General features: G+C 50.7%; 1 protein-coding gene across 3 annotated transcripts in view; it reads left to right on the top strand.

Moving 5' to 3' along the window:
- Positions 1-5,849: 5,849 nt before the first annotated feature.
- Cog2 (component of oligomeric golgi complex 2) overlaps positions 5,850-13,921 on the top strand; it is a 28,604-nt gene continuing 20,532 nt past the window's right edge. The window contains exons 1-4 of one of the 3 annotated variants that reach the window (XM_021648647.2): positions 5,850-6,050; positions 9,907-10,068; positions 11,552-11,617; positions 13,323-13,403. In XM_021648647.2, the coding sequence (XP_021504322.2) occupies positions 5,979-6,050; positions 9,907-10,068; positions 11,552-11,617; positions 13,323-13,403 (381 nt within the window). In that variant the 5' untranslated portion in view covers positions 5,850-5,978. Of the gene's footprint in view, positions 6,051-9,906; positions 10,069-11,551; positions 11,618-13,322; positions 13,404-13,921 lie in introns of those variants that run through there. The other 2 variants (XM_021648654.2, XM_021648671.2) reach the window with 2 other exon arrangements.

Here is a 13,921-nt window from a genome sequence, read left to right as displayed (position 1 = left end):
CTGGGACGTGTAAGGTGAGGGTGATTTTACCACCCCAGTTCTCTCTGCCAACTGGAGGAGGAACGCTCCAGCTGGCCATGAAGAAAAGACAGGGCCATGGTGTCACTGCTGTCACCGCTGCCGGGAGGAGGGCATTGCAGGAACCACAGCTGTCAAAGAGGCGGCATGTGGACCCTGTGAACAGCCAGGGGGATTCTCGGCTCAGCCTTGAATGCCAGGATGTAATTCTGATCACCGAGGGTGTGTGGGGTCACAGTCTTTCTTGGCTGGACCTGCAGATGAGGACATGTCAGCCTCTCAGGAGCTCCCGAGTGGTTCCATTAAGCTGTGTCAAGATTCAGGATATGCAGAAACTGGGACAAGAGGTGAGTGCCAGTTCAGGCTGTGTATATAGCAGCGCAGGGAGGTCTGGGCACCCAGGGCTGAAGGGGAGTCTTAAGGGCAGGCAGCCCACAGGCAGGACGGGGGGGGGGGGGGGGGGGCTTCCAGCACCCAGGGTGGAGCCAGAAGCTAAGGAGTGTTGTTAGGAAGACGCAGTTGTTGCCGAGTCGCTGAGTGTAACCGGAACGCTGGCATTCATGCCACCCGTCATCACAAACATGGGAACTGAATCCTTGAGCTGCATTTCCGAGAGCCAGAGATCCCAGAAGGCAGTGCACCAACACCCTAACAAGTGCCTTTCAGCTCAGCTCCGGCCAGCGGGCTTTGTATGGGCGGGAACAAAGGCTGTCAATCATCTCAAAGTTTAGTCCCGCCCCCTGGTCAGGTGGTCAGCCACGGCTCTGCGATTTGAGAGCAGGAGCGCCTCCGCTCTGTGTCTTCACTGCTGCCTCTCACTTTGTGTGTGGATGGATCTGCACAGTCCTACTTGCAAAGTCCAACGCCACCTAGCCTTGGACCCTGCCCCACCCCGCAGTGCCACCAGGGGTTAATACAGAGGCATTAACTCAGGACAGATGGAACTGTTTAGGTGGTAATGTGCTGGTTCCCTCCGACGATATGAAGAAAAAGTGTGTTCTAATAGCACAGAATATGAAATACACCCCTTGCCTCCATGCTTAAGAAGGATGATTTAGGTTCTGATACAACCACGCAGAAGGCTGTACACAGCCCTTGCGGTATAGCACCAGACTGGCAGCTGCGTGGCCCCAGGAGCAGGAGGCATCCACAGTCAGGAAGCAGATGGAGACCGATGCCGGGGCTCAGCTCGCCTTGTCCGTTGTTTTCAGTCAAACCCAGCCCATAGGATGGTACCCGCACATTCAGGTTAACCCTACCTCAGTCAACCTTGTCTAGACGCTCCTCACATGCCAGGGCTTTGTCTCCAAGGTGAGTCTAGATGCTGTCAATCAACAATTGACAATACTGACTAACATAAGAAACTATTATTTTAGCAAGATGATAGGAAAAAAAATAACTTCATTGGAATAAAATGTTCCTAATATCAACCTGTATTTCAATTATTTCATTTGCTGTACCACACTGACTTTGAAAAATATAAATTGAAATTTATATGTGAATTTTTTCTACTGTATCTGAAAATACAAAATAACTCGATAGTCCCTCAAAGCGAACAAAATAATTCATTTTCATTTTGAAAGGCCACTATCTATGACCTGAATCAGAGCTCTGAATTTGCCTCTGAACTTTCAACCTGAACAAATCAGAGATGCAGAATTAGGAGCCACCAGAACTACTGCCACCCTCCAGAGCCATTTACCTCAAATGCACCTCACTTCATCCTTTGTATCAGCCCCAGGAATGAGCTGGAATGACCATGATTCTGGAAAGAGGGAGGATGATCAAGGCTTGTTCTCTAGCAAATCCCTTTGTTGTTTCTGGATTCCTTTTTTTTCTTTCTTTTTTTGAGACAAGGTCTTTCTCTGCAGTACAGGACGACCTTCAAATTCACTATGTAACTCAGTCTCAACTCCCCATTTTCCTGCCTCATCCTCCTGAACATGGCAACTACAGGTGTGTGCCACACACACACCACACACACCCAGCTTTGTTGCTGTCAGTTTTCCTGACAACCACACCTAGGATCTCAAGTGGGGCTCATGAAGTTTGTCTACACACTGGATCCTTCTGGGAGCTTGTCAAGCCCAGCTTGGCAAGGACAGCCTAGATGCCTGTTTTAACAGTTGCCCTGTGAGGAAATGGGCCGGAGGGAAATGCAGGAGTTACTGGGAAAAGGTTCAGGGTGTGCTGAGACCAGCTACTGGGGAGGTGGGGAGATCACAAGTTCTAGGCGGCCTGTGCTACACAGTGAGTTCAGGCTGGCCTTGGAAACTAGTGCAACTTTGTCTCAAATGGGGAGTTGTGGGAGTTGGAGAGACAGATCAGTAGTTAAGAATGCAAACTTCTCTTGCGGAGGACCTGTGCTCAGTTCCCAGCACTTAGCTCCCGGCACCCATGGCAGAGAGCTCTCAACTGCCTGTAACTCCAGCTCCAAGGGGGCCCGATGCCTCTAGCTTCCTTGTACCCTTTCTCTAGCCTCAGTGAGTAACTGTACTCATGTGTACTTATACCACAATTAAAAATAAGTTACTTTAAAAAGTAGAGATAAGACTGACAATATAGATACAGTGTAGTGACAGAACACATAAATTCACCAGGGCCTGATTTAATCCCCAGGGCTGGAATGGGGTGAAGACCTGGTAGGATCAAAGAAAGGCTTTTAAAATATTGATTGGATACATCCTCCTGCTTAGCTAGTCTTTGCAGACCTGGGAGCTGGGAGTGATTCTTCCTCCCCTAACAGCCCCATGTGGTGGTTTGGATAGGAATGGCCTCCATAGATTCACCTGTCTAAATGCTTGGTCAAAGGGAGCATCACTATTAGGGGTGTGGCTTTATTAGGAAGTGTGTCACTGTGGAGGCGGGGCTTTGAGGTCTTAAATGCTCAAGCTATGCCCTGGTGAAACGCACCTGGTCACCTTCCAGTCAAGACTGGAACTTGTGGCTCCTCCGGCACCATGTCCGCCTGGACGCTGCCATGTTTCCCATCACGATGATAATGGACTAAACCTCTGAAACTGTGAGCCAGCCCCACCAAATGTTTGGCTTGGTCAATGGTGTCTCTTCACAGCAAGAAAACCCTAACTAGGACACTCCATTTTGTCTCCTTTCTTCTAAGCACCCTGAGGTCAGGCTACACACTCAGTCTTCAGGGTAGGTGTGTGACCCCTTTAAAACTGGAAAGTCCTTGGCCATCAGCAATAGGCGGACCTCCCAGTTCTGTGTGGTGGCGACTAAAGAAAACGCTTACATGAGTTTCCTGAGTGTGATATTTCTCTTTGTAATTCTTGAGAGTTCTGTGGCACACATGCCAAAAAAACGGGAAACCTATAAATAGGGCAGAGTGGGAAGAAAGAAACGGGACTTGTCACGATGCCACTGGAAGTAGGGAGCAAGGAATTTTCCAGAGACAGCAAGTGGAAGCAGGGTGACTGTTTACTTAGAAATGAAGTAGCAGGTGCGTGTTCCATAAGAAAGGAGGACAGAGCGGAAGAGACTTCCTAAGACAGGAAAACGTGCCATCACAAAGTCTCCCGAGAAAAACGTAGATCAGAGAGGGACAGGAAACAAGGAGTGTCGACCACCCGCCCAGTCTGGCACTATTTGGCTTCCTTCGTGGTCGTGTCGCATTTACTCTCTCTTCAGGTTCCATGAGGGGGGCATCATTACTGGAGATAGTCCCCGCAGCCATCGATTTTCTTGTGATATTCTGTGACCAAATATGTAATAACAAGTAACTAAAGAAGGAAGTCTGAGTGTTTGCTCCATCTTGGCAGGGAAGGTGTGGTGACTGGACCACAAGGCCCTGGTCATGTCCCATCCACAGGCAGAAGGCAGAGACCAATACTGGCACTCAGCTTGCCTTCTCTTTAGTTGGTTTGGGAGCCTCACCTGTGGAACGCTAAACTAGAATTCAGGGTGGGTCTTCCCTCCTCAGCCAGCTCTCTGTGGAAAGACCATGACAGACATGCTTGGGTCATATCTTGTAGGTGACTGCAGATCCAGTCAGGTTGACAATGAAGAATTAACTTAAATATGAAGCAGGAGATGAATACCTAAAGCACCAGACAGTGGGAGGCGGGCTTGACCCCCAAGCAGCTACTCACAACAGGAAGAATGCAGCCAGCTCAGAGAGAGGCTGTTCCCTGACCTCTGAGGAGGGGCCAGACACACTGTGTGACAGGGCAGAGAATGGTCAGCTCTGAGTGGAAGCCAACACCCCGCTCTCTGGGCAGCTCTTGTCTCCACCTTCTCCCACTGTCACACGGGCTCCATCAGCACCAAAGTTGATCTGCCACTCTGGCTGGGGTGTGTTGAGACGGAATGGCAGTCCGTATGACCGGCTCCAGGATACTCCCTATCAAATCCTGGGTGGAGAACACACACCAGGACCCTTGTCCATTCTCTGGTGCCACTTGTCTTAGTCAAGGTTCTCTCTTGCTGCAGCAGAACACCATGACTGAAGAGCAAGCTGTGAAGAAAAGGGCTTATTTGACTTACAATTCCAGACCATAGTCCATTATTGGAAGAAGTCAGGACAGGACCTCAAGCAGGGCAAGAACCTGGGGGCAGGAGCTGCTGCGGAGGCCATGGCTGGATGCTGCTTACTGGCTTGCTCCCCAGGGCTTGCTCAGCCTGCTTATAGCATCCAGGACCACCTGACCAGGATGGCACCACCCACCCTGGGCTGGGCCCTCCCCCATGGATCACTAATTAAGAAAACACCTTATAGCTGGATCTCATGGAGGCATTTCCTCACCTGAGGCTCCCTCCTTTCTGATGACTGTAGCTTGTGTCAAGTTGACACACAGAACCAGCCAGTCACCACCGAATCCCTTGAGCAATCCCAGGCTTATCGCACCAGGCTGCACCTTTTCAGGTTACTTTCTTTGGTAAAGCGTGGGGAACAATGTCAGAAGGGAATGCAAGTTCTAGCTCCAGGCTTCCAAGGATCAAGCAGTTTTCCCAGGAGTCTTTGTTTCTTCCTCTGCCAGCACCGGGGGCCCTCCCTTGGTGCTTCCAGTTTGGCACTCGGGAATTACAGCAGCCAGGGCCTGAAGGCCGCACCGCTCAGTCCAGCAGCAGCAGAGAGCTCTTCATTTTGTTAGGTGTGAGGATGGTACTTTGAGCTGGCGAGAATGGTTTTGTTCTTTTACATGAGCAATCGATAAATAGGGTGATGGGGAAGTGTTCTAGCAATATCTCCCAATGACAGCTAAGACGGTGGTGGCACCCAGGGTAAAGAGGACCTGGAGATAGGCCGGGGTTACTGGAGCCTGGCGGGTGCATGGAGAGATCACGGTGTCTGACATGTGTGGGCAAAAGACTTCGTAATAAGAATAAAATATTAAAAACAAAACGAGCATATCCCCCCCCCCCCCAAACATGTTAGGGACACAGGCTGCAGCCCACTCAAGTCTTCTCTAGGCAAGTGGAGTCCCTTTTGTAAGGCCTGCCTGCCTGTCCACTGCAGGCTCTGGCAATGGCTTCTCTGAATTTTACCCCCACATTGAGTTAGAGGGATGGTTTCAAGTTTGGGGTAACCTGAAACGCAGAGGGACCATCTTCCTTTGATTATCTTCACTGCCCATCTTTAAGGGCGGTGACGTTTTCTCCTCGAAGGAGGAGGCTTGGGACTCTACCTAGCGGAAAGAAGAACAAGGCTGTTCTGGCTCTTGACCTTGCTCCAGGGACAGCGGCCTCGGAGCGTGCGTGAGGCTGCAGTACCGACTTCGGCCACCGGAGGCAGTGGCGCCCGGCCGCGAGTGTCTGGCCTGGCGCTCGCCGCTCTTGCCGCCAGCCGTGCGCCTATTGGCTGCCGCGCGTGTCCGCCATCTTGGCGGAAGCGGGGCGGACGCGGCTCAGGGGCTGGGCTGCCGCGTCCCTCGGTGCAGCCTGCGTCCTCGCCTGCCCCTGGCGGAGTCGTGGCTTGGGGCTGAGGGCCGGCGGCCGGCGTGATGGAGAGCCGCAGAATGAACCTGCCCACCGGGCCGGACACGCTGTGCTTCGACAAGGACGAGTTCATGAAGGTGAGGGGCACCCGGCAGGTCGGAGGCTCGGACGGGTCACGGGGACGCGGGTGGAAGGTGGCGCGGGGTGTCCACGCTGAACCTCACTCTGACAGCCTCGCCGCCCTGCAGTAACCCGGCTTACAAATCCAAACCGAGAACGCTTCGCTGATAGCATTTCACCAAGCTGCACAGCCTCGGAAAGGCGCAGGCTTTGCGCCGGACCCGGAGGAGTTGGCCTGTTAGTGGTGTTCCCTCCGCTGTTGTCATTTACAGCATCCCCGAGCATGTTTGCACACAGTTCCTTTCTCTTTTGAGATCTCGATCATCCCGTCTCAAGCCTCCCAAGGGTCGAGATTACAAATGTGAGCCAAGAGGTTGTGCCATTTAGTCTCTTAAAGTTGAGCTTTGCGGCACCACTTCAAAGCTGGCTTCAAGGTTCGGAAGTTAGAAATTTTGTCTCTACGGCACATAAAATATTGAGCAAATGAATGTGAGGCTTATGGGATAGTGTGTGTGTTCGCGTGTGTGCATGCACGCGCTTGTGCTCCAGACTCTCCTTTCACGTGGTAATTTTTTCCCCATGACTTAATTGACATATCTCTATTTTGGTGTTTGCATTCAGATTATATGGCCAAAGCTCCGGGTTTGGTGTCTGGTTTTAATGTACCTGTGTCTTCTTTACTGTGCCCACATACTTTTCCATGCGTGGGAGGCTCCCCTACAGCAGGATGAAGCACTCTTAGTAGTGTAATTTGGAGATTTATTATTTTATGTGTCTTTGCCTTCCTGAGTTTCTGGGCAGAAGCCCTCAGAGGCCAGAAGGCTGTCAGATCCCCAGGAACCAGGATTACAAGTGCTTGTGAGCTGCCATGTGGGTGCTGGGACCAAACTCTGGTCTTCACAAGAGTAGTAAGTGAGTTCAAATGTGATGATGCCTGAAAGAGGGTAGAAGAGCCAAAGGTACAGGTGACTGGAGGAAGAAAGTTCTCCCAGGGGTCATGGCCTGTTTTGACTTGAGGTGAGAAAACTTAATGTGGTCACCTTTTAACTCAGGCCTCCTGCAGGCCCAGTGCCAGCAGCCTTCCTGCTTCATTACCTCCTATGGCTTTCTCACTCACCCTGACAGGGTGCCTCTGCTAAATGCAGTGTCAGAAAGTAGATGGCACAAAAATGTGAGTAGTGAGACAGCATACAGCACACTGGGGGAGTGAAACAGCATGGAGTGGCTGCTGGCACTTCCATGCTGTTTCATGCAGTCAGATCTGAGAACGCCAAGCAGTTCGTACTTCTGCTCATGTGACCGGTTCAATAGTAGAGGAAAGCACACAATACAGCCGTTGTGTGTGCAGTGTTGGTTTTTCTAGGTGGAGTCGATAGTTAAGGTTCTTTGTCTTGTGTGCTTCCCGTGAAGAAACATGAGTAAGTTTGGTGGCAGAATGGGCAGGAGGAGTGCCTGCTGTCCAGACTGTATGTATACATTTGATTCTTGTTCAACATGTTTTTCAGTGGCATAGATTTTTTTTTTTTTTACAGGGTTAGGATATCAGACATGTGCTAGGAGAGTTGAGGCTACATGAGTTAGTCATTTGGGTCAGACACTGCTTGGTTAGCGGTGGTCGGAGTGTGGAGGAATGTCACGTCAGGATCCAGACTGGAAAGATAGATGGGGTGGGGTGGGAGTTGAAATGTGTCCCGGTGTCGTCTGAGGGGTTTGTGGTCCATGCAGTGTTCATCGTGAATTTGAGGTCAGCTTTAAACAGGCTATTACAGGATTGTATCACTATATTAGAACCGCTGGTGGAGGAAATGGGTGAACTGTGATAGAAGATGTGGGCAACAGTGCTCTGGCAGATAAGTCAGAGCACACACTTGGGCATGTTGAGATCACATCCTTCCCTTCTGTCCCAGCATGTGACTTCATTCCTGTTCAGGACACGCTCACCTTGCTAATGACTGCCTCGGTCCTGCATCTGTGCCTTCGCTCCCCTCCTAGCCTGCTGTGGCCTGACCTTCTGTGTGCTGTCAGCTGCCCTCAGACTCCACGCTGCTGCATTTGCAGACTTGATCAGCCCTTCCCACTGGTTTGCAGACTCTGACTCCAGTCATCTTTCCACTCACGTCTCTACTTAGTAACCCCATCACACAGCTTTTGGGTGTTAGAGCTCTCACTCCTGCGACCACAGGATGACCCCTCACGGACTGCCCAGAGATTTGTCACAAAGTGAGTCTTGATCCTCAGGGTGACAGTGTCAGCCACTTACTCACTTTCGGTCTTAAAGTCACAGCGCGTGGTCATTGGTCCATCATCCCCCTGCCTGGCTCCAGTACAGGCAGCGAGATACTTCTTTTTGCTCAACCATGCAGACCAGATGCTCTCTTTCTCTGCTTTCTTTTTCTTTTCCTTTTTAAACAGTGGCTTGCTGCTTAGCCCAAACTAACCTGAACTCTTGATCCTGCTGCCTTAGCAAACTAAGTTACTATTAATTTTTTTTAGCCTTTTGGCTAAGATCAAGGATAGAGCCAAGCTACCTGGACACCTTTGATTTTCCATCTCATAGCTTTGCTGTGACAACAAGCAACCCTAAGTAAAAGTCACCTAGAATAAGACATGTAATTCACTTATCTTGTCCATGGTCATATTCCTGCTAATACAGCATGGGGTTGCGGGCCCCGTGTCCTGCCAGAAGCATCCAGGCTGGTTGTGACTGCCGAAGGAGAAGCAGATGGCTTTTCCATAGGTGGCTGTGATGCTTTCGTTTGGAGGGAGTCTCTGACGACCATGGCAGGTATTTGGTCGGTTGACTAGAGTGTTAACTGGTGCGTGAAGAGATGCCGGGTGCAGACCTTAGTATTTCGTGTTAAGATAGTGCATGCGCACTTGTTCCTCCCTGGCGTGAGTCTGGGTTACTCTGCTGGTTCCAATTCAGGATGGTCTCTTCTGTGTTCACTTTGGCCTGCGGCTTTTTGCAAGGGTCTGCTGCAGTCTTCTGGATCTGTGATTTTCCCATCCCCACCCTCCTGGGTTTACATCACCCATGTGTAACTTAATAAAATTTTGTCTTAGCAAATTGCCTATTTCCAGTCTTTCCAAAGCACCTGCTTCACTTCTCATGGAAATGATCTCCTCTTTTCAGTCATAGTTCTCTGATTTATAGTGTTTAATGGAATTATGTGACTATAACAATGTGTTCTCAACAAGTTTGGGACCTGTTAGACCTGAATCGTGGAGAAGGAGCAGTTCCATGAGGGTGAGGCTGTCACGGTGAAATAGACGGTACCATGCTGGCTGTGGTGCATCAACCGACCAAGAGCTTCTGGTGCCGGGAGGAGGAACTTAGCCCGGGAGACTGAAAGGGGAAGTGCTGGCCTCCACCTGTTCCATGGAAGCCCACGGTGTAGACGTGTCAGTGAGCACTCAAGTGTGTCATGAAACACAGCAGAGGTGGTGTTGTCTGGGAGAAGTGTTAGGCGCCTGTGTGCAGGAGCAGGTGTGCATTAAAGTAGCACATGAGACACTCCGTTGAGTAGTGAAAAATAGACAGTGCTACATATTTATGAAGAATGAATGTTTCATTGTCTTCTTCCTTCTTTGCTGTTTTTCATAGTCTTTGGCTTGAAGTTTTACACTGAACATATAACACTTGTAAAGTTAAGGGAATAAAGCTGTTTCTGTTCTTAGATGAGCCTTCACTGAACTGTGTTCCTGTAGAGTAAGACCACAGGAGACTGCCTGTGCCCTTGTGGGCACCTGTGTGAATGCACAGGCACCTGTGTCACTCACATGACCAGGAGGGGCTCTGGAGTGCACAGGCTGGGTGAGGGTGAGCGTCCCTTCCTCCTCCTTCCTGTCATAATGGGGCTCCCGCCGTTGCAGGAGGATTTTGACGTGGACCACTTCGTGTCTGACTGCAGGAAGCGGGTGCAGCTGGAGGAGCTGAGAGCCGACCTGGAGCTGTACTACAAGCTGCTCAAGACAGCCATGGTGGAGCTCATCAACAGGGACTATGCGGACTTCGTCAACCTGTCCACAAACCTGGTGAGCCTCCCAGCCCTGCCTCGGGTGGGACACGGCCCTCGTGGGCTAGTTCTCAGAAGTGCAGTATTGTAGAAACATGGAGTTTCCAGGTTCGAGCCCTCATTAATGTCAGTCACAGAAGAACTGAACTTGTGCGCTGTTTTTTATTTAATTCTTGCTCACATAAAACTGTTGTGCTCTTATTATTTGCTTTGTATTTTTGGTTTTCCTGAGATGGGAGTTTGTTGTCGTTTTGAGGCAGAGTCTCTCTATGTGGGCCTGGCTGTCCTGGCACTCTATATGTAGACTACACTGGCCAAAAACTCAGAGATGCACCCGCCTCTACCCCCAAGTGTGAATTAGAGGTGTGTGCTACCATGCCTGACTTTTGAAACAGGGTCAAGTCTGTCGTCCTGGCTGTCCTGGAACTTACTGTGCAGCCTAGGCTGTATACAAGCTTGCAGCCGTCCTCTGCCTCTGCCCTGCTGGGTTATAGGTATGCATCACTGTGCCCGGTGTGGTCTGGTTATCCCTGTCAGTATTGGCATTAGCTGTGAGTGCGGTGAAGGAAGGGGCAGCAGGAGGCAGTCTTTGTTAGGCGCTGACAGGTTCACGGAAGTCCCTTTGGTTAGGCTAGTCTACACTAGCGTAGAGCCAGAACACATGACAGCCACTCTTGAGGAGAGCCTGCTCACTGGCATGACACACGTGCACATGTCAGCAGGGAGCAGGGCCAGCACCGATGTGCAAGAGGCTGGTCTCCATGAATGCTGAGGAGCTTGCCGCTCTATGTAAGAGCAGTGTAGGAATGCAGGCTTTGAGAGCTCCTTCCTTCCTCCCTCCCTCCCTCCCTCCCTCTCTTCCTCCCTCTTTTCCTCCCTCCCTCCTTCCTTCCTCCCTTCCCTCAATCCTTTCTTCTTTCTTTCTTTCTTTCTTTCTTTCTTTCTTTCTTTCAAATTTTGTTTGTATTTTATTTTGCTTTTAAATATCTGTCCAAAGAAATATAGAAAGTATAAATATAATATAAAAAATATACCACCTCTGGGAACTTTGACGAACATGAAAATGAACTGCTTTGTGAGTGTGCTGCCGTTACTAAGGTGCGACTGTTCGGTAGACACAGAAACTCAGAAACGGTCATGTCTTTGTGCTTAATTTGTGTTTTCCCGAAGAGTTATCGGACTGAGGTGAGATGGTCTTTCTCGGATTGCCACCAGCCAGCTGAGAAGCATCACTTTCAGATGACAGATTAAAACCTGTGCTCATTAAGCTTGCAGGGGGCCAGGCTCAGTGGAGGGGACTTGCCCTCAGTTCATCCCAGCGCCACAAAACCCACGTTGTCCAAAGATAACTGTATGTAAGGAGGCTTTCTGGACTCTGATGTCCATTTTTCTCATGCGTGGCCACAGGCGTTTCTGTACTCTGACAGCAGTCATCACAGACACTTCCGTCATTACACTGGGTTAGGGCTGATGATTCTGAGCTGTCATGGTTTTCCTTCTAGGTTGGCATGGACAGAGCCCTCAACCAGCTTTCTGTGCCTTTGGGACAATTAAGAGAAGAGGTTCTGGTAAGTTCCCCAACTCCTAGTAAGTGGTCTGATGTAAAAGCATGATATGCTTGTCTGCCTAGAAATCCAAGCATTCTAGTCTGTCTACTGATTTTGAATGGTCCGTCGCTGGAGTTTTCATCTCAAAAGAAGTTGCAGATAAATGCTTCTCTGTTTTTAGTGTGTGCAGTTACAGTCTGTGACGTGACTGATGTGAAGACAGCAGAGTCTTCAAGTAGGTGGCTTTGACATGGCTGGAGGAGGGAAGGCTGAAGAGTTAGCCTGTTGGTGGCCTGTCGCTGGGTTAGGACTGGCTGGTGTCCTGAGTGTTGTTTTAGAAGTGTTTTTCCAGGTGATAAATGGTGCATGGTTAGGTTCCCAGCTCACGAAGCTCTTGAAACCCAAGCAGCTGACGGATGACAGCAGTTTGACAGAATACCCGACACTCCAGAGTTTCAGTGTTTCATGGCATGCTGTGCAGTGCAAGGAAGCTGAAGGGGGTGGACTTCCGGCTGAACATTAAAGGGAGATTGGTGTCTTGTCAGTAGCTCACTGTCAGCCCATCCTTTGCCTGCTGATCATCCCCACAGGCTCAGGTCCCCTGCCTGCCAGCCTTTTGGTACTGTGGGGCTTTCACATACTTGGTGTTCTGTCCCAGGGTGACTTGTCTGTGTCACCATGTCTGAACATGTGACAGGAGGACATCATCACCTGTGCAGTGTTGGGGAAACAGTGTCAGTGTCAGGTGTCTTCCAGAGGGGACACAGGAAGGAGGCCTGCTGTGTCACCTCCTGAGCTGGTCACGAGGAGCGCTGGGCGCTAACGTCCTGCTTGAGTTTTCTGAAGCTCTTCCAAGTCACTTTCCACAGAGCGGAAGGCAGTGATGTGTGGTGCTGCGGAGCTCCACGTCCCTATGACCCTCTCTGCAGCGCCCTGAGCCCGTCTCTCTGCTCTGTGGGTTCTCTCCTGTGGCCGGCTCTCATGCTGGCTTGTTCATTTGTTCTTTGCCGCCTTCAGCCTTCTGTCTGTTTTACTGTCTGGCTTGCCACCATATCCTGGTCACATTAGCCAAGTTCTGCTGGTTTTGATCTTCAGCCCTGAAGCTGGCCTTTGAGCTCCTTAGGTCACGATTGGTGTCTATGGCTTGCTGGTAGCCAACAGTATTTTATAGCAGTTATTGAGTGAGTGAATTTCCTTTTCCATACAATTCTTTGTGATTTACTACCCACTTTAGTCTAGTTTCCATTGCCTTCATTCTGATTGCTCCTGGTGCTAATTCAGTAGCTTTGGCTATGTTTTGGCTCTGTTCTTCTGGCCTCCTGCTCCTGGCTTCTTGGTTCTAATTTTCCCTATTCTTATGCTGCTTTATTCATATTTAGATAGACTAGTAGATTCTAGTCTAAAGAAGGCAGCACTCCACTCCAGCTTCTCCTCCTCCTCTGAGGGAAGCCTGCAGATACCAGGATGTGCTCACATGCCCTGACTGGGCTGTCCTCGTCCCTTTGGCCTTCTTCGAGTCTCCCTGTGCTGTGTGCAGGTTCTCGGGGTCTCCTCATACCTGCCCTCTTTAAATCCCGGTGCTCCACACACAGGCTTCGGTTGCCCTTTGTCTGCTGCAGCTATCTCTCTGGCAGTTAGCCTGGCTAACTGTGAAATAGAGTTGAACGTGTCAGTTTTATAATGTTACATTTTATTTTTGCAAAACATTTTCTTTGCTGTTTTCAAGAGTCTTAGGTCATCTGTCAGTGAAGGGATTTTGGCAGTAGATGAACGGATGTCTAAGCAAGAGGACATCAGGAAGAAAAAGGTATGCTGTGGTGTCTGCCCCGAAACCTAGTGCCTTATCATGCCACTGTGGGGCCTGTGGTCCGCTCTCCCCGGGTATTTGCTGACAGGAGCACAAGGACATCAACCTCTGTGAAGCTGGTACGGGCAGCGCCTGGGCTTCCCAGGCCTGGTCCGGGACCAGGACAAAGAAGGAACGTTTTAGGGCAGCGTGTCTCATGCCACAGACACCCTCCCAGGCTGCTCGTGCCCACAGACACCCTCCCAGGCTGCTCGTGCCCACAGACACCCTCCCAGGCTGCTCACGCCCACAGACACCCTCCCAGGCTGCTCACGCCCACAGACACCCTCCCAGGCTGCTCACGCCCACAGACACCCTCCCAGGCTGCTCGTGCCCACAGACACCCTCCCAGGCTGCTCGTGCCCCAGGCTGCTCGTGCCCACAGACACCCTCCCAGGCTGCTCACGCCCACAGACACCCTCCCAGGCTGCTCGTGCCCACAGACACCCTCCCAGGCTGCTCGTGCCCACAGACACCCT

Source organism: Meriones unguiculatus, chromosome 10 (genome assembly GCF_030254825.1).
Source record: "Meriones unguiculatus strain TT.TT164.6M chromosome 10, Bangor_MerUng_6.1, whole genome shotgun sequence".
Classification (NCBI taxonomy): domain Eukaryota; kingdom Metazoa; phylum Chordata; class Mammalia; order Rodentia; family Muridae; genus Meriones; species Meriones unguiculatus.
This window is presented reverse-complemented; position numbering and strand designations above follow the sequence as displayed.